We start from the raw sequence: 26,863 nt of genomic DNA on the forward strand, positions 1-26,863 counted from the left end.
CAGCCATAAAGAAAGAAATCTTACCATTTGCAACAACATGGATGGACCTAGAGAACATTACGTTAAGTGAAATAAGTCAGACAGAGAAAGACAAATACCATATGATCTCACTTATATGCGGAATCTAAAGAAAAGAATAAGTGAATGAACTAATCAGAAAGTTTTGGCGACATAGAGGAAAAACTGAGGGTTGCTAGATGGGCGGGGGGGGGTGGGGATAAGGGGAGGTGAGAGGTTTAGAAAATAGTCGGTAACCACAAGATGGCCACGGGGTTTTGAAAATTAATTTGGGGAACGTAATCAATAATGCAAAGATTTTGTAGGGTATCCGATGGACACGTGTCCCATTTGGGAGACCACCTCAGGGGTGATGTTAGATGCCTGATCTCTGCACTGTACACTTGAAGTTGAACAATAATGAATGCCAACTATAATTTTATATATATATATATATATATATATGCATATATATGTATGTATATGGTTACAGGAAGCGGAGTACAGCATTAGGAATAGAGACAGTGGAAATGTAATGGTTCTGTGCAATGTCAGAGGGATAGTGGATGGGGGGAGGGGGGATCACAGTGTGCGGGATATAAATGATAAACGTCTAAGTATTGCTTTGTCTTGTGCACCTGAAACTAATAATAATTTAAAAAAAGTTGTGGTATATATACACAATGGAATACTATTCAGCAGTACGAAAAGATGAAATAGTACCATTTGTGACAACATGAATGGATCTTGAGATTGTAATGCTAAGCGAAATAAGTCAGACAGAAAAAGTCGAGAACCATGTGATTTCACTGATGTGTGGTATATAAAACTTAAAACAACAAAAGAACAAGACAAACACACGAAGGAACAAAACTCATAGACATAGACAATAGTTTGGGGGTTACCAGAGGGTAAGGGGGGTAGGTGGGTTCTAGAAAAGGGTAAATGGGGTCTAATATATGGTGATGGAAAAAGAACTGACTCTGGGTGGTGAACACACAATGTGAGATATAGATAATGTATTACAGAATTGTACACCTGAAATCTGTGTAACTTTACTAACAATTGTCACCCCAATAAAGTTTAATTTAAAAAAGAACAAATAAAATGAGAACAGCAATTCCTAAAAAAAAAAGAAAGAAAAAAAAAGTTTGGCTTAAGTAAAACTCAGGCTTGAGCTCCAAGCAGACCCGGCAAAGCCTCCTGGTGCCACTGTCCTAAAAGACGGATGAGCCCATCTTCAAAGGGGTGATCTTGTCTCTAGAACTACTGAACAGTGCTGTGAGGGCGCCGTACGCTGCCCTTCTCCTACGCCCTCCTCCTCCTCACGGTGTGGGTGGGATCACAACACTGGCCTTGTGGTCACAACTGCAGACGGACCTTAGGACACGACTCGTTCTCAAACCGCCACGCAGCAGCCGGCTACACATCAGCTCCCCTAGAAGCAGCTGCTCAGACAGATCCCACTGCAGCGGTGACTGCCACCCACTTCACTCCAGCACACACTGCTTTCCACCATTCATCCCAGCGAGGGCTGACAGAAGTACAAGGTCCAGACAAACAACGAAAGAGACAGTTTATTAGCATTGTTACGGCAATGCGTTACACGAAGGGATCCTCAGTGCACAGCCCACCTGAGCTGCAAGCGGATAAATCAGAGAGTGAAACCGATTATTTTACACAAGTGCAGACACAGGATCACCCCGAACCTCAAACAGAAGACTGAAAATCACTTTACAAAAAAAAAAAAAAGAAAGAAACAAAGAAAAATAACACCCATTTTTCTATTTAAAAAAGTGCCAGCTCTTGAGTGGCAGAACATGGAAAGACCAAAGGACTGGACGCCCCAGTAGCTCTGATGTGCAAGGGTCGAGCTGTGCAGCCTGTGGGGGCCGGGCCTGTCCTGGCTTCTAAAGCTTAATTTAAGCATTCCAGATTTTCTTTTTTTGAAGTACTTCTGTTTTAAATTTTTTTCTCTATTAATTTCTTAAGTGCGTCAGTCTAACAGTTAGCCAGCCTTCATGAGTCATAGGTGTTAAGACCAGAGACCCTCCTTTTGTAAGGCTTATATCTGAGTCAGGAATGAAGAAACCAAACACCAGAACCTTAAAAAGCCAAATGATAGTGGAGCCAGTGCCTATTTAGAAAAGCACTCTTACCCTCCCCTTATAGTTCTACTTTGGTAAATATTAACATTTAACCAGTTAGCAAAATATTTAACCCCGTTAGCAAAATTAACACCGTCATTTTAATAGTTACTCTTTTGTGCATAGTAAATGTTGCAAGATGAACTTCACATTGGATAAAGCAGATTTGAAAATCAGTTTGCAAGAAAGTGTACCTCCCTCAACATCAATCTAAGCTCAGGGAAATGAACGGACGCCCTGCAGCTGCTGCTGGTCTGCGGTGGTGCCGCCATGCTAAATCGTCTGGTAGCCGGCGTGGCTCCTCTTCCTGCCGATGAGGTAGGCGATGAGGACGATGAGGACCAGCCCTGCCAGAGCGCCACCCACGGCGATGGGGATCAGCATGTTGTTCTCATCCAGCTGACATTCTTCCACTTCGAAGACAAATGGGCGCACACCATGTTCACGTGGGTGGTCAGCATGGGACCTTACAAATTGACCTTGCCCTCCTCCCTACCTCTGCCCACCGCCCCACCAGGGAGAATTATACCAACTTATACCAGAATTATACCAACTCCAATCAACTATCACTTGGAGACGCTCCTACAGAGGCAGAGCTTTCCACATGGCTGGGAAACTATGGACGTGGTCAGTGTGCAGTCCAGGGCCTCTGGGCTCTTCTGGGACACTGACCTCACCAGACAGCTAGCATTTTCATATTCCCTTTCACAGGGAGAAGAGCCATACTATTTCTTAAAATGGCTACCTGTGCTCAAATGGTGATGTGTTCACATCTAAGATAAGCTGGGTGTTTTGAAAGCAAGCTTAAGACAGGAAGGGGAATTTGCTCTAAAAATCTCTTGGACTGGGAAAGCAGTCCCAAAAGATCAACCCCTCCTTGCAGCATGAAGCTGTTAAATATCTGAACAGAAGCCTGTCAAACCCCACTCAGTCTGATATGCTGCCTTTGATGGCACTCACCTGACCCAAACTTGTCACCTTCTACCTGGAAAGCCTGGACCCACACTTTGAATACGTTGAGAGAAAAGGCCTTTGTGACCTGAATGTGTTCCTCGGCATTACACTTGTAGGAATTCCCCATGGTGGCCTGAAGTGCTCTCAGTGAGCCATTGGTGGCCTGGAAGGTGGGCGCTGCAAAAGCACATGAGAGTCAGTGTTCTGGGGCACCTGGATGGGCCTGGGAATTGTGTGGATGGGGCTGGGGGGTGGTGGAGGTGGTGTCTTACTTTTGGCGTCGGGGAGAGTCCTATTGAACTGAATTTCTTCCAGGAAAAACCGGCTAGAACTTGCATTCTTAAAGAGAAAAAGATAATTCATAAACCACTCACCAGATTTCACGTTTACTATTACAGCGTCATTTCTAATAAATTCAACCTCCTGTGTTTCTAGCTTTAGAATGAAACTGCCGAGTACCCTGTCTATAAAAAGCATCATATAAATCTCAAGAACATAAATTTTCATTTGTTCCTTCCACACTTTTTCACAGAGGACTGAAGGATCCATATTCCAAAAAAGTAAACTTTCCTGAATGTTTACTGAACTTTAGGAAAGTTAAACTTTATTATGAGAAACCCAACTGTTAATCAGTTCATTTGTATAGTGTATGACAAATATTCATGCATTGTATTTCTGTTCTTCCCATGGTACTCTGTTAATTTTCCATGATTCTTCCCAGGCAAGTATAAAGAAAAGAAAGTACAGAAGCAGAAATGCTGCTGCTCAGTCAAGGGGTGAAGATAGAGTCGGCAGGGGGAGGTCAAGCTGAGCGTCTGCCCTGAAGTTGCCCTCCTGCTCTGCACCCATAGACTGGCTGCTGTCTGGTGTTTAATAGTGGCCGTCGGGCACACGGGAGGCACTCCCAAATGTCTGAAGAATAAATGAAGGCCCATTTGTAAACAAAAAAGACGAAGGGGAGAAAGCCGAGGCACAAAAACGGGAGGGCAGAGAAAAGACTCCTTCCTAAGGCAGAGCTGTGGGTTTCAGGACCTGTGTCCAATATTCACCTGGGCTTACGCAGGTTGTGCTCAGTTAGGCCACTGGAGCCCTGAGGCACCATGGAAGAGAAACTCAGTAGAAAGAAAAAAGCAATGAGATGCACGCTAAGATTCCAGGCTCATCTGACACTGAAGCCCTAGAATTACAAAGGAGAGTGGACCCTCACCATTCCAAACTGGAAGACTAGGAAAGTACTGCTCTCGCTCCACAGCTCCAGGGTCACCTTTTGGGCAGTGCAGCTCCCACTGACATGGGTCTTATTTGGGTTGATGTTGAATACTCCTGTCACAGTCTAAGGAAGAAAAGCAAATAAGTACCATTCTATTCCACACTCTGAGTACTCGGTTCTTGAGAAAACAAGCAATCCTAAAAACAGTAACCTCAAGGCCACATTCATTTTAACCAAAACCAGAATGAAAGCACTAGAAGTTCACACTAGTGCAGACTTCTAGATTCCAAAACAATTTTTCCTGCTATTTCTGGTCGCTACTTTCAGAATGACATGAATCTGTGGGAAAGGTCTAGAACCTGGTGTCATCCTCAGCCTGGCCCCAGTGGTCACACACTTTACATTCATCACTAGCAAGTTACCTGCTACAGCCTCCCAGACTTGGTTACCATTAGGGAGAAATAATATTTCAAAGAAAAAGTATAAAAATAACAAATATTCGAGTGGTAATAGTTTAAGCAAAACGTAACACTCTGACGGAAGCCAACAACCTTGTAGCGTGCCCACCCCACACGTCTAGGCTGCGTGCACGTCCCCATCACTCCTTCTGCTGTTTCAGAGGAAGCAGCCGCAGCAGGGCCGGGGTGAGCCTGGCTGTGTGCCTATGAGCTTCCTACAGACGCAGGCGCCCGGAAGTGTCCTTGCATTCACATTCTAAAAGGCAGCGCGCACAATAAATCCCAGTACTCACACACCAAACTCCAACACATGAGGAAGCGCTCCTCAGAACTGAGCCTACCGTACTGTCCTTCTTCTCATAGGTGATGTTCAGCTGCAGCCCCATGTTGGCCAGCAGACAGGTCCCGTTGGCGCCACTCACGTTGTACGTGTGCACCGCGGGGCTCTCAGGTGCTAGTGTGGGTGAAGGGTGGGGAGGTGTGGGTGGCACTGTTGGGGAATGTTCGTCTTGCGTACAGCGAGTCTCTGAAAGGACAAGGTGATGAACCACACTGCTCACAGGAAGGTAAAAATTTTGGTTCCTTAGAATCACCAGGAGCTACAGCAATCCCAAGCTCCTGCTGTCTCCCTGAGCTCACTGTGGAGCCCCGCAGACTTTCTCAAACTGCCCCGCCTCACAGAACATGACTGCTTGATTTTCCCCAGGATGACACACACTAACACCATTCTGGAAGCACAGGATGGGAGTAAATCATTACAGGCAATGTTCAGCTCAGGACAGGCGAGGCACTTGTCCCCCAGAGCTGGCTGCGGGGGATGGCAAGTGTCTGGTTCACCTGTCTCCACTCCTGCCACTGCATGAGACCTCTAACTGGACACGTCCATCTCAGCCTTGGGGCAGTCCTGTGTTCACAGATCTATCCTCTTCTGCATGACGAACCTTTCCTTCCTACTGTGAGGTCAAGAAGGAAACCTTAACTTGTGTCATGTGCTGTTGAGACAGTCAGCCATGCACCACTTGAAATGGTGACAATTCATATAAATGCTCTGAGTTCGTGCATAGCACTGGAACAGTCACAGGGACAGCAGCAAAAGGGCCTGGAGCTCACAGGCTCAGGGACAGACAGACAGACAGCAAACACACACACATCATCACAAATCTAGTGCTGCCCACACGGGGCCTCTGAGAGAGCAGCAGAGGTCCTTGGAGGGATGGCATTAGGCAGCCCTGCAGGACAAGACTGGAGCTGAGACTCAGGGGCATGGGTTAGTCAGCGCCATGGGATTTCATCTGTGGCCGGGTGTTGAGGGCACCGGCAAGCACTCTTATGGAGGCAGAAGGCCCACTAGGTGTGACAGCAAAAAGCCCGAAACAGGAGACAACGACCGAGAACGTGAGGCAGGCTGGTGTGCAGACAGGCCACTGCAGAGGCACTCGGGTCAATGGTGAGAAGTTAGATTTGGGGGTGATGGTATTTGTGGGGGGGAGACCACATTGCGCTCCCAGACGACATGCTGAAGTGTCTGGATGTGATTCTGTTCCTCAGAATTTGACCCACCAAGTTTGTTTACAACAAAAATTTATATTCAAAAATCAAGGCAGACTGAACCCAAAGCAGAAAGATAACTGAGCACTTTCTATAGGAACAGACAGGACAGGTGTGCCTTCTATGAAGATTACAGACAATTACTTAATGTTCTAGAACACCAAGATATGCAGCACTTCTAGGATACCACCAACCCCCACATTAGGTTTCCTTTACACCTTGTTTCTCAGGACTAACAAGAAGTTTAGAATATTTCCGACCAACTGGATGGAATTTGCATCCAATTCCGACCCTTTCCACATTCACCTAGGCTGAGCCATGGGAAGCTGGCCCAAGTATCCAGTGTGGGAGCCAATCAGGAGTTTGTTGTGTGTAACTTTACCCACTACCTCTTTCTACTTACTCTACACTACAAAGAAACTTCCACAGTAACTCTCTTTCAGTTGCCGATTCCTCCTCCATATCCCATCTACTTGGGGGAGGAGACGGGAAACTTCACCCCACAGAACTGTAATACATGGGAAAATTTAACAAACTTTCTGCAAGTTCAACTCACCCAGCATGCCTACACATGATGTGGTATTATGGAATAAAATGCCTTTCTAGACAGAGTACAGATGGGAAACAAACAAAAATATAACCCTCACAAATGGCTTAAACCTTGGGTTAAATGGTGGCAGGGCAAATACTGCTGTAGATGTCCCAATCTAGGGTGTGCTGGCCAACACTGTGCTGTTTTTTTTACCCAGAGTAAGCTACAGGTTGATGTTATTGTACTTTAAAAAGAATAGCTTCACCATTACTTTATAAACTTTTACAGAACACAACATAATTAAAGTGCGAAACTACATGGAAAAAAAAAGGCAACAGGCCAATCTCCAAATTCTGGTCTAGATGGCACCACACATGGGGGAAAGTAACGTACACTGACTGATAATGACAGTCATTCAGTGATTTCATAAAGCAGGTTACAAAATGTCATAAAGCAGGTTACAAAAGACTCGGGCATGTAAAAGACTGCAGTTTGGAAACATGAATAACACATCATAAGGTCTAACCCCTAGTCAGAAAAATTCAGGACTTTAGAAATCTCTATGGATAAAATGCCCTCTTCATTCTATCTAAATTATAAATGCAAAATTCACTCTCTAACCAGTCTGTTACCTACTACCATGTTTCTCCGAAAATAAGACCTAGCCAGACAATCAGCTCTAATGCGTCTTTTGGAGCAAAAATTAATATAAGACCCAGTATTATATTATACACTATACTATACTATATTATAGTATAGTAAAATAATACCGGGTCTTATATTAATTTTTGCTCTGAAAGATGCATTAGAGCTAATGGTCCAGTTAGGTCTTATTTTCGGGGAAACACGGTACAAATACCATCCAAGTCCTTCCTGCAGAAGGCTCACAGTTCGCGAGATAATCACAAATAAAATGCACCAAAGTATGCTAAATGCCACCTGTTGGAAGGCCTCTGGAAAGATTGGGGGACCCAGGGGTTGCTGCTGGGTCACCCTGTCTTCACCCAAAGGAAACAATGGGAGAGGAGGGTGCAGGGCTGTGCATCCTTCCAGATGCTCTTCTCATGATTTTTAAAAGCTTATATGCTCAAGGCAGAGCAGATATTCTAATAAACCTGCATGTTGCATTTAAGGAGTCTCAAATGGAAAGAGATGTTTTGGCATCAATTTCTTCAATTTAAGCTAGACTAAGAGCGAGAGTCTGATTCCAAAGGAATGAAAAAGAAATACTGCCAAATTGGGTAGAAAGTGAAATTTATGAACTATATTTAAGAGTAGTTTGTATTCTAAACTTCTAATGGTCATAGAAGAATTGACAAGTACCCATGTATCAAATCTTAGAGGTGAATAAATCCAAATCATCTGGTGAGTCATTAAACCCAGATGCCTGCATGGGCCTCACCCCAAAGCCACTAACCCAGTGTGGGCCTGGGGCTGGAAACGCAATTCTGATGGACACGAGTGAGACTCCCTCACCTGGGTTCTCCAGCCGCCAGGCAGAGCTATATTCAGAGCATTCCTGCAAGATCATCATCTACCCTCCTTTCACAGATCTTCAGGAGAGAAGATACCCGTTTTCTTTAGAACTTAGCTTCATTAACAAGACTGACAGAAAGTTGGTGTAGCCCTGGCTTGTGCTTTAAATCCTTATAAAATCTGTAAGTACCTGAGGTTTCCTAGCTAGGACAGTGTATGTGTAAAGTCAAGACGAATGAGGGCTTTCGGGTCAGACCACTCCTACACCACTACTGGTAAGTAAGGCCACAGAAGCCCCTACTCTAATAACCTGAACCAGCAGATCATTAAATATAAACTTTAAACGAGCTTTTATGACCAAAAGTTTACTGATTTATTGCAACCATGTTCATTCAACAATTAAGAATCCATGAGCAGAACAGACTAGGGGGATATAAAAATATACTTAACACATTTCATATGTGATCTTTTCCTGGAAGAAGTTTCTAATTTAGTTGACAAGAAAAAATGAGTAAAAAAAAGCATCCAAGAACCAAAGGAGTGAAATTGGCATAAAAGGAGATTAAAAAGAAATGGCTCAATTTTCATAGAAATCAAGCATTTGTAAGCGATTTATGCAGTCACGGTACTATATGTGGTCAATTAGGCCAAATCTCCTACTTCTAGGGAAAATATCAGTCCCTGTAATTCCAAAGTAACATTAATACCAACTATTGTCAAAAGACACCCAGTAAGGTATCAAGAATAGACAAAAAGTGGTATAATGACACGCCAGCTGGCAAGGCTCCCCAAGGACCGGACTCTGAGTCAGGTTCACGACAAGCTGAGTAACTGTGGAACATGCCAACACAGTTGAGCTTTAAAAACAATCCAGATCAACTTCATAAGGTAAATAAATGTCTAATCACTTTGTTATACACCTGAAACTAATACTGCATGTCAACTGTAATTGGAAATTTTACAAACGACTCAGATTACGTTAGCAATTACTATATTCCGTTTTATGCAGTGTCAGCCCTTACTAGAGATCCGGAAGCCTCAACTTCTTCTCCCCAGCACCTGCATGCTGAGCCGCTGCCACTGGAGGACTAAATCCCATAAAACAGTGTGACAAACAAGTCACAGCTGTGAGAGAGGTGGGGCAGGAGCAGCTCTCAAAAGAGGCCTAAGCATGAGCAAAGGAGCCTTGAAAGGGCCCCTGCCAGGTTACGGTGGGTGGTTTGGTTTTTTGCAGACTTTCTTGTTTCTTAACACAGATTGAAAGGGATTACTATATAGAGAATGTAACTTAACAGTGACATGAGCTCCACAAGCCTCATGGGGACACTGTCCTTTCCCCTGAAGAGTACACAGGTGTGCCCATAACTTCACCTCACGCTTTCGGCCTATGATGGGAGGAGGTACTACTTCAACTTCTACAGGATAGTCCATGTAACTTCAGGAAGACTCTTAACCCTCCTCTTCTCGGTAGAATTTACTAAGAATGCTCTAGTGTCTTTGATAAAGAAGCAAGGTTTCCTTTCTGAAATACGTACGTGTAAGTGTAGGGCGATTTAACAAAACTGAACCATGCTTTGATGAAAGTGGCCAATTACAAAACATGGGGAGGTGGGTAGTGTGTCTCAGATCTGTCCCATAGTGAGGATGAGCTCAGCGACCAACCTTCTGACAAATTACTTGATGGAGCAGAGCGGGTGGCACCTACGAGCTCCAAGTAACCAAGGATTCCCTCAGGTGGGAAGGTCAAAGCCACAAGTAACCCCAGTGAAACGTGAGCATACCTCTGCGAAGGGGGCTATTGGCCAGGGCTCAGGTTGAGGACAGCCTCACACCTGTACCTTTCCCATCTGGAATCACCTGCATTATGTCTTCCATTAGGAAAGGAATTAAAATGCGGGATGCTGACAGGGAGAAGGCTGTGCATGTGTGAGCACAGGGGATATGTGGGGAATCTCTGTACTTGTCACTCAAGGTTGCTGTGAACCTAAAACTTCTCAAAGATATAAAGTCTATTTAAAAAACAAAGTAATTAACCTAAAAACAAAATTAGCCTCTCTATGGTCATATCTATTTTTAGACTAGAAACGGGAGCCCCTTTCACAGGGCTCCAGGGCCGTCATGAAGCCCGGCAGCCTGGCATCTCACTTCCCAGCACCACACCATTCGAGTAGCCCAGGCCCTCTCTGTGTTCAAAGCCTCCGAAGCAGAAGAAAACAAGTCATAAAGGAGAAGCTGCATCCTACGACCACATTCAGGCCCCGTTAGTGAGGTCACTGTACTGAGCCAGCAAGTCACAGAGGGTTTCATTCCCCAGACCTTCTGACAGTTGTTGCTCTTTCCTTCTGCTCGTTCCCTGAATGTGAAGGCTGATGCAACCCAGGTGTAGACGGCGAGGTACGAACCCCCCCGTTGGAGCTTTGTAACTGTGCACATGAACAATCTGATTCAGCTTGCTGCTCTGACCGCTACTCAGGTAGGCTCTGTGCCTGACGAGTCACCTTTCACCTTTCACCTGCCTCCTGAGGTGCATGTTAAGAGCGCAAGCCCCTGGGCCTGCCGCTACCCTCAAACACTACTCACACTGGCCTCAAGGGACAGGTCCTCACATTCTGTCAGTCCTTCCTGCTAAAGACACATGCTCACCCAGCCCTCCAGGCTGCATGGCGCACAAGTCGAGCCCACTTCCTTCAGAATCCCCTGCTGCTCAGCTCACGCTGACCTCCACACCTTTAAGCCCTGCACACCTGCGATTTCTTGTATTAAATCCTCGTAGTATTTCTCCCAGTTACACTTTCTTTTCTGTCACTAACACTGTTCCCGTTAGGTCATGGGTCAGCACATTTTCTCTGTAATTGGCCAGACAGTAAACTTTTAGACTCGGTGGCTGTCCGGTGTCTCTCCCCACTCAGCTCTGCCACTATGAACATCACAGCAGCCAGAGAAATAGGTGAGTGAATGATTATGGCTGTGGTCCAATAACACTTTTGTTACGGGCACTGAAACATGAATTCTAAATAATTTTTGGTGTCATAAAATATTCTTCTGATTTTTTTTTTATCTTAAGTTTATAAGCATAAAAACCATTCTTAGCTTACTGGCTATCCAGAAACCAGGGATAGACTTGAGCAGGCCCGAGGGGCCAGTGTGTGGCCCGCTTGGAGCACCCACGTCCTCAGGACTAGAACAAGCTGCACAAAGGCCTGACTAGCTTATTGCGCCCATTAGCTCGCAGACGTGGAAATGAGCCTCTTCTACTGTCACTCAGCTTTCAAGCAAGACTGCTAGGGAACACCAAAGGCCCACAGGCAGCAAGTCTAAAGTCTAGAAGGAGGTGCTGTCTTTAACACATCCTCTTGGAGGTGGAGACAACTTCCCCAAGGCCATCAACCCCTCACCCTTCAGGAAAATGACAGTGATCTGTGAGTTGACTGGTGGGAGCTGGGAAAGAGAATTTTCAGTCATAGTAAAATGATTGCTCTATTTACTATTTACTCTGCCAGGCACTGATATAAGCACTTTGCATAAACTTTCTTTTTAATACTAACAAACTTCTAAGAAAGATTATTATCCTTATTTTACAAGTGAAGGAAATGAGAGGCTGACTACCCTTCCATGACCATGGAGCTGGGAAGGGGCTTGGAGCCCTGCCTGTTGGACCCGAGCCTGCCAGTGGAGCTGGATTAGCAGGTGTCTCCCCAGGGGGTCATGACTCCCTCAGAAAGGGACTCCTGGTCCTTCCACCACCTGCCCCGGGACTGCCTGAGAAGGACTGAGGTAAAACTAGGGAAAGACAGCTGGCTTGAACTGGGAGATACTGTGACCCTGACCCCATTAGCTCTAGCAAGGGAAGACACAGAGGGTTTCGACTGCTTTGCCCTTTTACCCTTTTTAAATCAATATTTGTTCACCCTAATCTAAAGAGGTCATCTCTAAAGAAATAAAAAGGTTTGGTGGAGACTTCTCCTGAGATGGAAGATGCCTGTTCTGTCCCCAGCTATACAGATGCTCATTCACACAAAATTCCCTCAGGCACCAGGGCACAAAGCCACTTCTGCATTCACTGGCATTAAGACTAATGGCATTAGGGCCAAGTGCAGTGTCTTACCTTCCTTGCTGAAGGTGTTGTTTGAAAGGTATGCCTGGATGGTAGTATCCTGGAACGTGACAGTTACGCTCTTCATGTGGATCTGGTTGCTGCTCACACATCTGTATTTTTTATTTATGTCTGCCATGATGTCAGTTGCAGATGTCACAGTCTTGACTTCTGTATTTAAAAAAATACTAATTTTTTAATACTTGAAGTACTTAGTTAAATGCAATTTTAGATACTCCCCCAACCCAATTTTCTTCACTTCATAATTGGTCAGTTTTTGCTCTTACCCTTGGAGCTCGCATTGGGGAAAAACTGTGTGTCTGACAAGTTATAAACAAAACTCATCTTCTGGACACTGTAACGTGTTGCATTTCTTGTGAAACTGAGGGTCAGTGTATTTCCTTTCCCAAAAGCAATCACGAGACTGGAGTCAGAAACATTCTCTTTACCACAGGAACTGCTATTTAATACTTCTGCATTAGATGGCAGGTCAAAGGTCACATTCTAGAACAAACACAATGACAATAGAACCCAATTAGAATGTAGGCTATTAAAGATATTCAGAAACACCAAATAAATATCTTCTCTGTAAGTACGATATAAATTTAGACCTCATTTCCATCTCAGATATCACTGTTAAGGTACTTATTTGTTAATATAAACAAAAACACAAAGAAACTCAGTATTACATACCAGTAATACACCAAAAAGTAATTCAAGTGTAAGACAAAGTTGACTTCATTATTTATATAATTAAAGATTCTTCATTAATATTTTAATTTACAGCAGAATTAAAACTAAAGTTATCTTGGTAAACTGAAATAATTCATTTTGGGCTTCACGATGAACTGTGTATTTATATTTGAAAAAAGCTATTACTACTTGTTTGCTATAGAAATGTTTGTTTAATGAACACATCTCTTTGTAAACAAAAAGGTGTTTACACAAAATTGTCTGAATTTACTATCATGTGCAAAACAACTAGAAAACAACCTAATGCCATCAAAAATGAACTGGGGGGCAGCCGAATGGCTCAGATGGTTAGAGCGCAAGCTCTTAATAACAGGGTTGCCAGTTCGATTCCCACATGGGGCAGTGAGCTGTGCCCTCCACAACTAGATTGAAGGACAAGACTTGGAGCTGATGGACCCTGGAGAAACACACTGTTCTCCAATATTCCCCAATAAAATAATTTTAAAAAAAATGAACTGGTAACTATGGTTAAGCAGTATGCTAATGCTGTCCTAAAAATAATGACAGAACTACATGAGGAGACAGACATGTCTTGTGAAATAAGGCACATAACACCATATAGGTGATCCCATTTGTGCAACATAATATATACCCAAATGGTATTTTAAAAATCCAAACACCAAAAAAATATGAAGTAGAACGTAAAATAAAAGGTGCTTGGATAAGTCTTTAGAATTTGAGACATTTCTATGGAACAAAACCTTTCCAGTTTTCTTCTGTTTTGACAGAGCCCACATTTGTCTCTACACCAGCACAAATGAATAATGAGGCTCCAGCAGCTGGCACGAAGTCCAGAGTGCTCTAAAGGAACTGCTGATCTACCCAGCAATCCTGGTGCCCTTTGAGCGGTAATGAAAAGATAATGGTGCTGTCGAGCCGGAGGTAAAGAAAAAATGGTGGTTTCAAAAAAGAATTGAAAATAAAATTAGGTTTAGGGACGTATTTAAAAAGTAAATTTTAAACAGAACAAGCGAAATGCCCATTAATAGGCAAGTGATGAAGGAAGAAATACAAACAAATGCTGCATATTTGTTAGAAATCTAGGAAACGCAAAAAGCCTTACTTATCCTGTAGAAGTACAAAGTTGTTTTAACAAAATTACTAATGAACATTTTAATCAAAATAGTACAGTGCTTACAGCACTGCACAACAAGCATCTGTTCATATACAATTTTTGGAGCATAATAGTTTATCTAAAGCAAATTCAACAGATCAAAAAAGCCATAGTCATAGAGCTGTACACTGGGCATGAAAAAGAATTAAAATAACCTTTACTAATAGAGGGAGGGATGGTTTAAAAATTTGGTTGATAAACATAATGAAGTATTACATTGTGATTATAAAATATAATTACAAAGAAAATTGGAAAAATGCTAAAAATAATAGTGAAAGCAGAGCACAAAATGGTTTGTATATTATGACTGCAGCTTCAGTATATAAAACAGCATAGGCTACTGATGAGCTGAGAAGGAAACAGGCATACACAGAACTGTGTTTAAGGTGGATCATTTTTCAAACAGTTGAAAATTTTAAACCCACACACACAGACACACACCCCACGCGTGAAGTACCTTAGTGTTTCCTACCTCAGAACCACTCTTGGTATTATAGTTGGTGAAGAAGCCAGCGGAGAAGTTGGCCATTATACAAGCCGTCCCATTACCATCTTGAACCACAAACACTGCTGATGCACTGTGCACGAGGCCTGCTAACTCCAGGAAAAACAAAAATGATCAAACACCTTTTTGAAAATACAACTGGGTATTTCTGTTGTCTGCAAGTGTAGCAATAATTAGGAGATTCTATTGTGCGTCCTAAACCGCTTAAGAACTAGACACACGGATTACCCAGGCTGGGCTCAGCGGAGTCTTCTGTCCTTCCTGGAGACAATTCTGAAAAACGTTATCTCTAAACCCATCTGATCAGTTTGCCAACCTGGTCGACAGCTCTTTAGTGCTTTACTTCAGAATACTATGGAGAAATCACATGTTAATTTCTGGGTCACCCCTGGGCATAGGTTGCTTCACACTCTTTGCTCAGAGCATCTCTGGGAGATTTAGTGTGGTCTTAGAGGCACAATTCAACCTAAATACTGACCTTCTATAGAAATCCATGGGAGAGCTGGTGGTATCTTTCACTGTGGACCTAAACTGCTATTTAAAGTTAGATCTGTTTTTAACCTCTCATGGACTGGCGGTGTAGCAAGAGAAACCATGGACTCGAAAATCTAAGATTTTTGCCCAATTTCAGAAAGGTCCTCAAAAACAGTGATTCAGCTGAACCCGGACTTGGCTGTGTGACCTTACAATCAGTCAACCTGTCTAGGTGGGGCTGCCATAGCTCACAGGGAAGGGACAGACAGAGTGAAGTGCTCATGGGCCTTTCTAGCTTGAGAGTGATCACTGCTAAATATTCCCTCCGTAGTTAAGTTCTCAGGGCCAGTGCCATTTCTGGCTTCTTCATATCCCACTGCCCCGATCAAATAGTTTAGTACCAAATGCAATCTGATCACTGTGGTAGAGAAGTCGTACATTTTAGTACATTGCTCTTTCATAGACAGGCAAAAATAGGTATTTTCACTATTTCTACAGGCAAACTGCTCTCAGCCCCCACAGCGTACTGTAAAGTTCAGAAGCACTGTGCCCTCACTTGTCTCTGCTGCTCCAAGCTCCTGCCTGCCCTTTCACCATTTCACACCTGGATCTGCTCACTCTAAGTGTACATGTGATGCTGGCACACTTTGAAGGCAGCATACTCAGAGGACACTCAATATACTTTTCATTCCAAAACCCTTGTCTCTGGCAAAGTAAATGCTTCCAATGAAACCAGTTCATTTTACCCCGGGATTTTCACAAAATAAAATCTTGGCTCTCAAGAAAGAAATTCAAGTCTAAACTATTCAATCCTAAAGCAAAGAGCATAGCCAGAAACCCTACATTGTCTTTCCGTAAGTCTCTGGTAAAGGAAATACCAAAATCTATATTCATAAAGAAAAGTTGCTACACGAAAATAAAGCAAATATGGCAAATAAGCAAACCGGTGCAATTTTTTGATCTGTTTTGCTCTGCAAATTTTTAACCCATCCCTGGATTACCTGGGCAAGATTACACTAAAAGTATTTCCAATGAACAAACATTCTATTTAAAAAACCTAGAGAAAATTATTCCATTCCTTGTTTTTGACACAGTAAATGTTTTTAAAAACACATACCTTCTGAGCAGGATGGGTAGTGTGTACCAGAGGCAAAAGGAGGGTGGGCAGGCAGAAGCAACAGTGTGTGTTACAGCATGGGCACGAAAGCCAGAGAAACACTGGACACTGACCCAGCTTACTGTGTATGTGGGCCACTGCCTGCCCCGTGCATAGGCTCCCTCAGGCCTGAAATACCCTCACCTGGCACTGGCCTGGTTGCCGGAGGGACAGTCACATGTAACCACGTGTGCCGTTGGCACAGCAGGTCACTGCCTCCCATGGGAGCACGCACAGGTCAGTTCTCACCAAGTTGCCCTTCTATAAAATATTTCCCTGAATCATTAAAAAAAACTTCCTACTGACTCAAAACACTTCATTAAGAAACATTTCACATTAAATAACTTTCAATCATACAATTTTTTCATTTAGCAAATATGTTGAGGGTCTGAGCTTTTAAAGAAAAACAAGGAAGTATTATTACTGAAACAAAACAAGCTTTAGCAACACAAGATGCCCACATCCGTTCTGGAGAGTGCCAGAAATTTTCAATTATTAAACAAGAAACTTACCCCAGAAGCCAATGTTGGTCAAGAGAAAATTGTCTAAAGACCATTACAACACGAAATTCTGAGACATGCATGTATGCTAATGGTCAGAAGCTTTTTTTTTTTTTAATAAATTCTGTAACAGTGGCAGTTGGTTAAAAAAATAACCTTCTCAAGTTAGTAAAAATGTATGTGGTTATTTGAGGGGTACCCCTCTCAAAAGTCAGTTCCCTGGCCTACTGGCAACTGCTAATCTCTAGCAGTCCTTCACTCAGATGCAAACTTCATCATTTCTCCAGGGAATGTATAAAGAAGTAACTATAGCGTATTCCTTCAAAATACTCCTACTTGTAGATTCTTTTCTCTAAAACAAGTGCAGCTCTGGGAAGCACGCCTGCTTCTGAGTAAGAGATCCTAGTTCTATTGATAGACTCCCCCACCACTCACTAGTTGTGTGACCTTGGGCCAGCAGCAACTGACAAACCCTGGGCTTAGGCACCCGAGCCAACGCATGCAGAGCATTGCACTGCACGGATTTTAATGTTACTGGTTATTATTTATCACTCAGTGCCATACAGACCTCATCTATCAAGTTCATCATGTTATCTTCAGTACCTGACACAAAATGTCAAGTAAGTATTTAACAAGCACTTGTCATGCACTTGCTGTGTGCGAGGTACCACTCCCAGCACTTTGCAGTTAATTACATTATCAGGACAACCTTAATCGGTATACACTATTAGGATTCTCCTTTACAGATGTGGAGACCAAAGCACAGAGATATTAGCTAACTTGCTCAAAGTCACACAGCTAGTGAGTGATGCAGACAGATCTAGAACCGGTCTGCTGACTCAGAGCATGTGTCCACCCCTGCCAGCCATGGGCTGGCTGTAGGGTGAGTGCAACGTCTGAACCATGCTCTCTAGCACTCGGTGAGCAGGTAAATATGCTACGAATTATGAAACACTTTTGGAGGAACAAGTCAATATATTTATTAAAATTTTAAAAATTACTTCCTAGTTTGTCTTTACTTAATTCTTTTAAATCCAGTATCTTCTTTTTCTTAACCAGTGATACATAATCATCTATTAAGATTTAAAGGAAGAAAAAAAGACCAAGGTTCCATCCCAGACACTGAACCACAACCTCTAGAGGCAGGGCCAGAGTACATACTTTCTAAAATGCCAACTGACGCACGTTTGGTTAGGGACCACTGCTGTAAACTGGGCGTCTGCACATGTATGTACTGAGCACTTACTATGTGTCAGGCACGTGGTGTGCTGTAAGATGAGCAAGGGAGATATATGTGTAAAAATAATCACAAGTCAGCTGAAGCACATGCTGTACACACATGTAGTCAAGTTCTGTGGCCGCAGAGAGAAGGGAGGACTAATACTGCCTGGGATGCGCCTAACAATATAAATTCAAAATTATGGGTCTAAAACATTTTGACCTCAGATCTACTGAAGAATTTGGTTGCCAACCTGGGTAACCGACAAACTCCCACAATCAAGGGTAACGTTATTAGCATAAAACTTTTCAAACTTCCTAAGTGCCAGTTACTCATTTAGAAAGGGAAAGGAAGTCATCTAGTTGACACATCAATGGTTTAAAAAGTCACATTACGTAATCAAACTTAATCTTATATATCAGAAAGTTTCAGTTCATGATTCTATGCTTTCTACCAAGTATTCAAACACACAAAAAGGTTTAAGCAATTTCTAATCATGAATGCAGGAGGAATTGGTTAATTTAGAAGTTTGAAATATTTTTAGAAGATACTTTTTGTGAAATTGTGCATTAAAATAAACATTATTTTAAATAGACCTAAATCCAAGTTAACAGACCTTTCCTGAAATTTGAATTTTAATGGAATATAAATGTGATACATTAAAAACCTAATTACATACACAATATTCTAAGCTATATAATGTAGGGGAGTTATGGATACTTCTCTTCATTTTTAAGGTGGGTTTTTAAAACGTGAAACAAAATATGAAAGTTCTAATGCTCGTGAGCTCTTCTAATAAAGAACAATGCAGTCGTTCTAACATGACAAAACTTGTTCCAGCAACTCCTCCTGTAACTAATTACACCTGCCAGTGAAGGGCAAGGCTTCGGATTTACTGCTGGAATAAGGTCATCCCTTGTGGCTCTTCATGCAGCTCAAAGAACTAATTTTACACTACAGGCAAACCAAAAACGTGAAGCCAAAATCCATTTGGTCACAATAATACAATTTTAGAATACGATGAGATTAAAGAGATATTTAAAGAATTCAAGGGCAGGATACACGGGAATGTGTGTATCTATTTAACTCATCTGAACTCCCACCAGCTGGTTCAGATCTTACCACGTAAATAAATTTTCCTGTATTAATTGGGAGAGGGGTGAGAAAGGGTGCCATAGACAGAGGGCCTCTAGAAAGGCATGAAATCAAACCATGTAGTGATCCTCGTTTAAGAGATAACCCATGTTCCTCTTTCTTATTGGGACTGATAAATGAAAACAAAATTCCTCAATCAAAATACTGAGCACCCACTGACTGCTTCTATGAATTGTACAGACTGATGGAGTGCCAGACGCTCTCCAATGTGTTAATGGAGCCCCTTATTTTGACTCACAGTAACCAGCACACACAGGACACTAGCAGCAGCTCTTTACAAGGAGTCACTAGAAATAAACACCGCGTTTGAGAGACCGAGGCCTAGTCCTACCTCTTATTTTGTCTACTATGGGCTCTCCCAAACTCGTAAAGGTAATTTTAAGTCATTCCAACACAAATTGAAATTCACAGTAACGTAAACACACACACAAGGACTACATGTCATACTGAAAAACGGGCGAAGGTTAAAGCACTAAGGACGAACACTAAAAGGCCGGTATCACCACGCCGCCCTAGTCTCTTCTGGTTAAGATCTGTATAGCAAGGACCTCCATATGGGTCACCCGCTGGGAGCACCGAGGGACCGCGCAGATTCTGGGGTTCCGGGCCGCACAGCCTCACTTGGACCTCCGTGGCTAAAATTGCCCGTAAGTTAAAGAAACAAAGCACAGTACTCCAGAAACCACCAAGCCACCCAAGTCATTTCCGCTGAACATCCCCAAAAAACGAGTTTAGTGATCTGGGGACGGAATTAGGCCCTCGGCTGAGACCTCGACTCTAGTCTACCTTTGGGCAACTGGAACTGACACCCCAAACAGCGGCCAGGGGAATCTACACCGGATACCGGCCGGTGCAGGAACAACTCGCTGGCCCACCGTCCCCGGGCCAAGCCCGCAGCTCCCGGGTCCCGTGTAGTCGCCCCACCCCCCGAGGACACCGTCCCGCAGCCCCCCATCCCGAAGCCCCCTGTACCCCCCACTCCTCCGAGCCCTACCGCGCAGCCCTCCAAACCCTTGTAGTCGCCCCCTCCCCGCGGCCCCCCCGTTCGGCCCTGTTCCTCACCGAGTAGCAGCAGGAGCAGCGGCTGCCTCCGGGCGCCGCCGGGGGCCGCCATGGGCACGAGGGCCGCCGGAGCGGGAGCCGGGCAGGGTCCGGCAGTTGGGCCGCGGGAAAGCGGGCGCCGGGGGACCGCCTGGGGGCCGGCGTGAGAGCGGCGCGTCCCGCGATCGAAAGGCCCAGCCGCTGCGGCGCCCGCTGCAGGAAGGAGACCCCGCGGCCAGCTGCGCCCGTCACGTGAGGCTGCGCCACGCCCGCGCTGTCACGTGACACCGCGAATCTCGCGAGAGTGCGCGGGTGCGGGGTTCTCCCCGCGCCTAGCGATCGCTTCGTTTATGACCTGTCACCCGGCCCGCGACCCCGCGCAGCACGTGATCGCAGTGCCCCGTGACTCGAATCTGTCTTACGTATCCCTGGCTTGGTCCCCGGCGGCTGGTGGTGGGAAGTGGGCGGTGGCTCGGAGCAGAGGAGGAGGCGCCGTAGAAGCTGGAGGTGAGGAGAGGGAGGAGAAAGAAGAGAGGAGGCCGTGTGGCCTGGGGTTGGGCGAAAAGGGATTAGTTCTTCCGGGCACGTGGGAAGTGTTGTCCCCTAGCAGCGGTGGGAACGGCCACGGAAGGAAAAGACGAGTTTGAAGTAGGAGAGCTGTCGCTTCCTGCGGGAGGGTCAGATCGGCCAGGGAGCCGGCACAGTGGAGACACTCACTCCTAGTAGTAATAGTGAGTGTTATGGGGCATCCTCGGCGTCGGGAGATGACGAGTCACACAAGAGGATTTCCACATCGACCTCAATACTCAGACACATCTTTTTGTGTGTCTGGATTAAATAACACTCGGTATCCTGGCGTTTTTAACTTTGGGGCTCCTCTGGTCCATTATACTCAAAGAGCATGGAAATGAGTGTTAGGAAGGAGGTAGGTGTTCGAACACGCATATTGAATATTACAGTTCATGTTTGAAAACAAGTCTATGTTTAAACAACACAGCACAGAATTTGAAGCTAGACAAAATCTTGGTTGGAGGGGGTTGAGAAATTCTAGTGATTCCCACCTGTGACACCTTCCTAAAGGATGTATGGGAATGGGGGTGGCATTTGTCAAAAAAGTTCAGAAACACTTGTCCATTCCATATAACCCGTACATTCCAGACAAAAGGAAAGCGCAGTCTCTGCTTCTAGAACCTTCCTCAAGTACCTCTCACTTCCTATTGCCTGAGGGTAAGTAAGGTCACTTTCCTGGGTTTGCCTGGAGGCTCTGGTTCTTCTCTTTTCTCCTGCTGCGAGGCGCTCGGCCATTCTCACCCTTTACCTCGACTGCTTCCATGCTTGCCTCTCCTTCCTTGCTGATCCTGCCCTGCTGCTTCTCAGCTTCACTGAGACGTTTCCAGTCCTGTCTCCTCAGGAAATGTGGCTTGAGCCTCTTCAGGCTTGTTAATTACAACCTGTGACGCCACTGAATATTGTTGCTTTTTTTCTTAGTTCTTATATTTATTTACCTTTTGTAGATTTTTGTCATCTTTTGTTGCCATTTCTTCCTGTCCATTTTCCTTTCCTTTTCCCTCCAGCTTTTAGCATATAATCAACTGGAGAAAGTCACGAAGCTGAATAGGACTGCAAGTAAAATGGAGCAAATGGGCTCTGAGACAGTGCCAAGACGTGTTGGGCTTTGTTCTGTGCTTTGGGTCAGAAATCTTAAGAGTAGATTTGCTCCTATTTGGTTTAGGTTTTCAAGGATCTTTTGAGATTTTTGTTTGTTGCTGTTCCAGATGGGGGAAGAGTAAACAGCAGAATTCCACTTAGGTGAAGTGCTATTCAATTGAGGTACGCTGTAGAAAAGAGAAAGTATTAAATCTGGGGTCTGTTGATAGTTTCACTGTGAATTACTTTATCAACAATAATTTAACACGGTACTGGCCCAGTATGTGAAAATGTTGACTGAGCCCAGATTGTCCCTATGAAGTAGAGTGTTAAGTTCAGATATAGTTGGAGAAATTGGAAAATAGTTTCATTTTCTCCTGAACATTCTGATGATGAGAAACTACCAAATAGTCTTGCGTATAGAAACAAAGAGACCTGTTAATTGTGCTCTCTGACTCTGAAGCCCCTTCCTATGTGGGGAGAATTTCTCCCTTTGTGATTAGGGGTGGTAGCCAGAGTCCCTAGTAGAAACTGAAAAAAACCAGATGGAAACCAGACTTCCTAGCAGCTGAGGTCTGAACTTGGCCAGTTCAGCCTGTTAGACTGAATCAGGAGCTAGTGTTTGCCAAGAAGCTATACCTCCAAGAATCTGGTGTTTGGTGATGACCGTGGCTGAAGTCTTAGCAAAAGGAAATTTTTGGAGTGGTGAAGTGCTGGCGTTTCCTGGGTCTTCACTAGTTTGGGTTTGTAATGTGTTTTTAGCAGTGGTCTTTGCTGCTTCCTTGTACCTGCTATTTCCCTAGCATTGTTCTGCATCCTTTTTGGAAATTCAAAGTCTTTTCAGCACGTTATTCTTCTGCTTAGATCAGTCAGAGTCCATTTCTATTGTGTATGACTTAGAGTCCTTGCCTAATATATGCTTTGTTTATTATTACCTCATTTTTAATACTATAACCTCATTAAAGACTACAAGTAGTCTGTGTCAGCAATAGAACAAGGTATAAAAAACCGAAAATGAAAGACTGAGCAAAAATTCTATGATGCAACATTTTATATAAAGCGGAGTATGATAATATGGTAGGTTTTTATTGTTTGTTTGGTTTTCTTTTTTGTTGAGTCTTTGATATGGGCCTGGTCTGATCTGTTTCTGACTGAGGGGAAGACGTAGAAAACTAAACACAATGAATGACTCCATGTCTTCTGAATTCTTTTGGGGAGGGTTATTTTTTTTTTTTTAAATAATGAGGTCAATAAGCAATAGAGAGGCTTCTGAGTTACTTAGCAGAGTTGAGGAGTAAAACTTAGGTTATTGCTTTAGTAATAATGAACAGTAACAAGTTCACAATTAAAAGGCAAGGGTCTTTTTGTATCTGAAATAACTATAAAGCTCCAACGCTGGCAATGCACGTTTCTCTGAAGGCTTGTGCCACTAAAAGGGTCTGGTAACTTAGATAATTGGCTCAGTATCTGAATTAGATAAACTAATAGTTAAGAGGAGGTAAAATTGAGATGAGCAAGCTAGGAAGCAGTCTGTGCCTTTTTTCCTCCTTTTTGCTCTAAGTTACAATTTTTTTTGAGACCTGGTGAGCAAAAATGGTAATGGTGAATAGAGCTGTAATTTTTTATTTTCAATTTGTTTTATAAAAAATTTTTAAAGAAAATTGCAAATAAAAATAGAATAATACATTGAATCCTGTTGTATCCGTTTATTATATGATTTATCTTCCCCTCATTTGTTTTGTATTTTCCTTTGATTTTTTGCTTGAATATTATAAAACAAACCTCAGACCTCATGTTTTTCATGCAAATACTTTTTTTACATAACAATGCCTTTCTCTCATATAATGTATATACAAAATCTAATGATTCCTTAGTAGCTAATTTCCAGTCTATGTGCACATTTCCCCAGTTGTCTCCAAAACATCTTTTTACAGCTGGTTTGATCAAATTGGATCCAGCAAGGTTTGTACGTTGCCTTTGATGACATGTCTCAAGTCCCCTCCCCCTTTTGCATACCACTTGTTGGAGAAACTGGGTCACTTGACCTATAGGATACCCCACATTTTGGACTGACTTGATTGGTTCCTTGAATGTTCATCTTTTCCTCTATTCCAGCAAACTGGTAGTTTGATCTAGAGGCTTGATGAGATCAGGCGTATTTCCCCAGGGTGAGGTGCTGCATAAAGTAGTACTAGACCCTCATCACTCAGTGTGCAGTGTCTGACTGCAGCATTGGCTGCGCCTGGGAGCTTGTTAGAAATGCAGTCTCAGGCCCCGCCCCAGACCACAGAATCAACCTGCATTTCAACACGATCCTTAGGTTATGTATAAGTGCATGCAAGGCTCTACTGTATCCTTCTGATGACATTGCATGACGAAGCATTTATTATCTGGTTGGCCCACTTTAGAGTGGGGAACTTTACAAAGTTCCCCATCAATCTTTAACCTAATGGCTTTAGTATACACTGATGGTTGCTCAGTAGATCCATGATTTCAGTATGGGATGACAAATTGGTCCTTTTTTAATTCTATCATTCCTATTGCATTTATTAATTGGAACAGGCCTATAAGGAAGAATTTTCCATATTGACTCCAGAATATAAAACATACAGGAAAGGCAGGATAAAGGCAGGATAAGTGCCTGATTCATGATTCTTTTATTTATCTGTTTTCAGAGTGACTTGGTGCCCAAGCAACTGCAAAAGTGGACCACACCACCAAGACTGAACCCTAATGTAAACTGTGGCCTCTGGGTAACGATAATGCGTCAGTGTAGGTTCATCAATTGTAATGAGTATCCCACTGTGGTAGATGTTGGTTGTGGGGTTGGCTGTGAGTATATGGGGGCAGGTGGCATAGGGAACTCTACCTGCCTCTCAGTTTTGCTGGGAACCTAAAACTGCTCTAAATAAACTTTAGTAATTAAAAAAAGTGAACCATAGCATTTTTTAAAGTGTATTACTGTGAGTTTTTTTATAGTTGGTATGTTTTAAATCTTTTGTGGTTATGATTTTGAAGTTAAAATCATGCTGTCTTTGGTAGTGCAGACATAGGTATATGTGACTGTGATATTTCTCTCTGTGTAGGCTGTCACCTGTTGCATGCCCACCAACAATGCGTGCATCAGAATGCCTGTTTTCCCACAGCCTGAGTGTTGTCACACTTTTAGATTGTGGCCAATCTGATATGTAAGAAATTAAACCCCTGTAATTTTAATTTGCATTTCCCTTATGAGTGAGGCTGAACATATTTTCATGTGTTTAACGACTGTTTGCATTACGTTTTCAGCAAATTACCTGAATTTTTTGCCCATTTTTAAATTGGAGTATAGAGATATTTGTGATATAAGTCACATTTTTAAAGTCAGTATGTCATTTTTAAATTGTCATGTGACATTTTACTTACGGTGTTTTGCAAAAGTTTTTTTGTTTGAACATGGTTGAATCTATCACTCTTCCCTGATGGCTTCTTCCTAGTTCTACGTTATGAGGAGTCCATCTACCTTTTCTGCTAGTAATGTATAGTTTCGTTTTTTACATTTATAGTGTCTGTTATAGTATCTGTAAAAGATAAAATGGGATCCATTCCCATTTTATCTTTTTCCATACAGGACTCCAATTATCCTAGTACCACTTAGTAAAAAGCTCAGCTTTTGCTTACTGATTGGCGATGCCACCCTTATCCTATACTGTTAAATTTGAGACACACTTTATTTTGTGATTTTCTATTCTGGTCCCATGCCATATTTTTGATCTTACTGATGCTTTGTAGGGCTAGCTCCCTCACTTTTCTCTTTCAGGGTTTTTGTAATTATTCTTCCTTGTTTATTTTTTCATATGATCTTTGTAATCAACTTACCTTTAAAAGTAAAATTAATATTCAGCCAAGAGAAATGGAAACATGTTCACGTAAAAACCTATGCATGATGTTTATAGCAGCTTTACTCGTAAATAACCCCAAACTGAAAACAAGTCAGATGAAATTTGAGTGGTGAATGGCTAAATAAACTGTGGTACATCCAAACAATGGAATATACTCAACAATAAAAGAGAATACAGTATTGATTTATGTAACAACATGGATGAATCCTAAATATATTTTGTGAAATAAAGAAAACCAGCCCCAAAAGGCTACCTGTGTGAGTCCAGGTATATGACATTCTGAAAAAGGTAAAACTATGGGGATTGCTGGGGTTGGGGGGGAGGGGTTGACTACAAGGGGCAGCATGAGGGAGTTTTTGGGTGAATGAGCTTTTCTTTAAGGAACAGTGGTAGTAGATATCGAAGTCGGAATATTTGTCAAACCCATAGAAATGTACACTAAAAATACGGAATTTTATTGTATATTAAAATAATAATCGGTGTAGGCAGTAGGGGTGGATCCAAGACAGAATGTTGTTACGTGCCGTAGAGTTGGCTCTGACTGCTGGCAACCCTGTGAGTGAGCGATGTCCCAAATGTCCTGTCCTCAGCTGCCCAGCTCAGCTCCTGGAGACTCATACCTATGGCTTCTTTTATGGAGTCAGTCCATCTCATATTTGCTCTTCCTCTTTTCCTGCTGCCTTCTCTTTTTCCCAGCAGGATTGTCTTTTCCAAAGACCCCTGCCTTCTTATGATGTGCCTGAAGTAGGAGAGCTTCAGTTTTGTCATTTTTGTCTCCAACGATGTTTCAGGCTTAATCTACTCTAGGACCCACTTGTTCCACTCTTTCTAGTGGTGCAGGGTATCTGTACAGTCTCCTCCAACAGCAGCTGGAATATAGTTTGTGACAGAGATAACTGTAGAGGAATGGATTATATGCCCATATTGTAAGATACCGGAAAGAAGAGCGCCCTGAGTCACCGTGTTTCGACGGTACTGAGGCCAAAGACAGCTGTATGGACAC

General features: G+C 43.1%; 1 protein-coding gene and 1 long non-coding RNA gene across 4 annotated transcripts; one reads left to right on the forward strand and one right to left on the reverse strand.

Annotated features, from left to right (window-relative positions):
* Nucleotides 1–1,559: 1,559 nt before the first annotated feature.
* On the reverse strand, nt 1,560–20,893 carry LAMP1 (lysosome associated membrane protein 1). Of its 3 annotated transcripts, none has more exons than XM_019746553.3 (9): nt 20,354–20,893; nt 14,755–14,876; nt 12,703–12,919; nt 12,428–12,586; nt 5,108–5,292; nt 4,306–4,431; nt 3,371–3,437; nt 3,105–3,275; nt 1,560–2,557 (listed from the first exon to the last, which is right to left on the reverse strand). In XM_019746553.3, exons 1-9 carry the CDS (start codon nt 20,403–20,405, stop codon nt 2,418–2,420), a joined length of 1,239 nt encoding a protein of 412 aa, XP_019602112.3. In that variant the 5' UTR covers nt 20,406–20,893; the 3' UTR covers nt 1,560–2,417. The 3 variants fall into 3 exon arrangements, with proteins under 3 accessions (XP_019602112.3, XP_074185657.2, XP_088649788.1); XM_074329556.2 differs by having other exon boundaries at nt 14,755–14,873; nt 20,354–20,639; XM_088793662.1 differs by lacking the exon at nt 20,354–20,893 and adding an exon at nt 16,379–16,516.
* LOC109455184 (uncharacterized) lies at nt 20,683–24,920 on the forward strand. The gene is made up of 3 exons (XR_012495494.2): nt 20,683–20,839; nt 21,491–21,559; nt 24,655–24,920. It is a non-coding gene; the product is annotated as an uncharacterized LOC109455184 (long non-coding RNA).
* The last annotated feature ends 1,943 nt before the right edge of the window (nt 24,921–26,863 follow it).

Source organism: Rhinolophus sinicus, chromosome 16, assembly GCF_057876585.1.
Source record: "Rhinolophus sinicus isolate RSI-liver-muscle chromosome 16, RSI-T2T, whole genome shotgun sequence".
NCBI classification, from domain to species: domain Eukaryota; kingdom Metazoa; phylum Chordata; class Mammalia; order Chiroptera; family Rhinolophidae; genus Rhinolophus; species Rhinolophus sinicus.

Excerpts from the sequence above, each read along its gene's own strand:
- LAMP1 (XM_019746553.3), bottom strand. The coding sequence starts at position 20,405 with ATGGCGGCCCCCGGCGGCGCCCGGAGGCAGCCGCTGCTCCTGCTGCTA. Across the intron at positions 4,432-5,107 it reads ATGAGAAGAAGGACAGTACG|ACTGTGACAGGAGTATTCAA; the intron begins GTAGGCTCAGTT and ends TTTCTTCCTTAG. Across the intron at positions 3,438-4,305 it reads TAGTCTTCCAGTTTGGAATG|AATGCAAGTTCTAGCCGGTT; the intron begins GTGAGGGTCCAC and ends TTTCTCTTTAAG.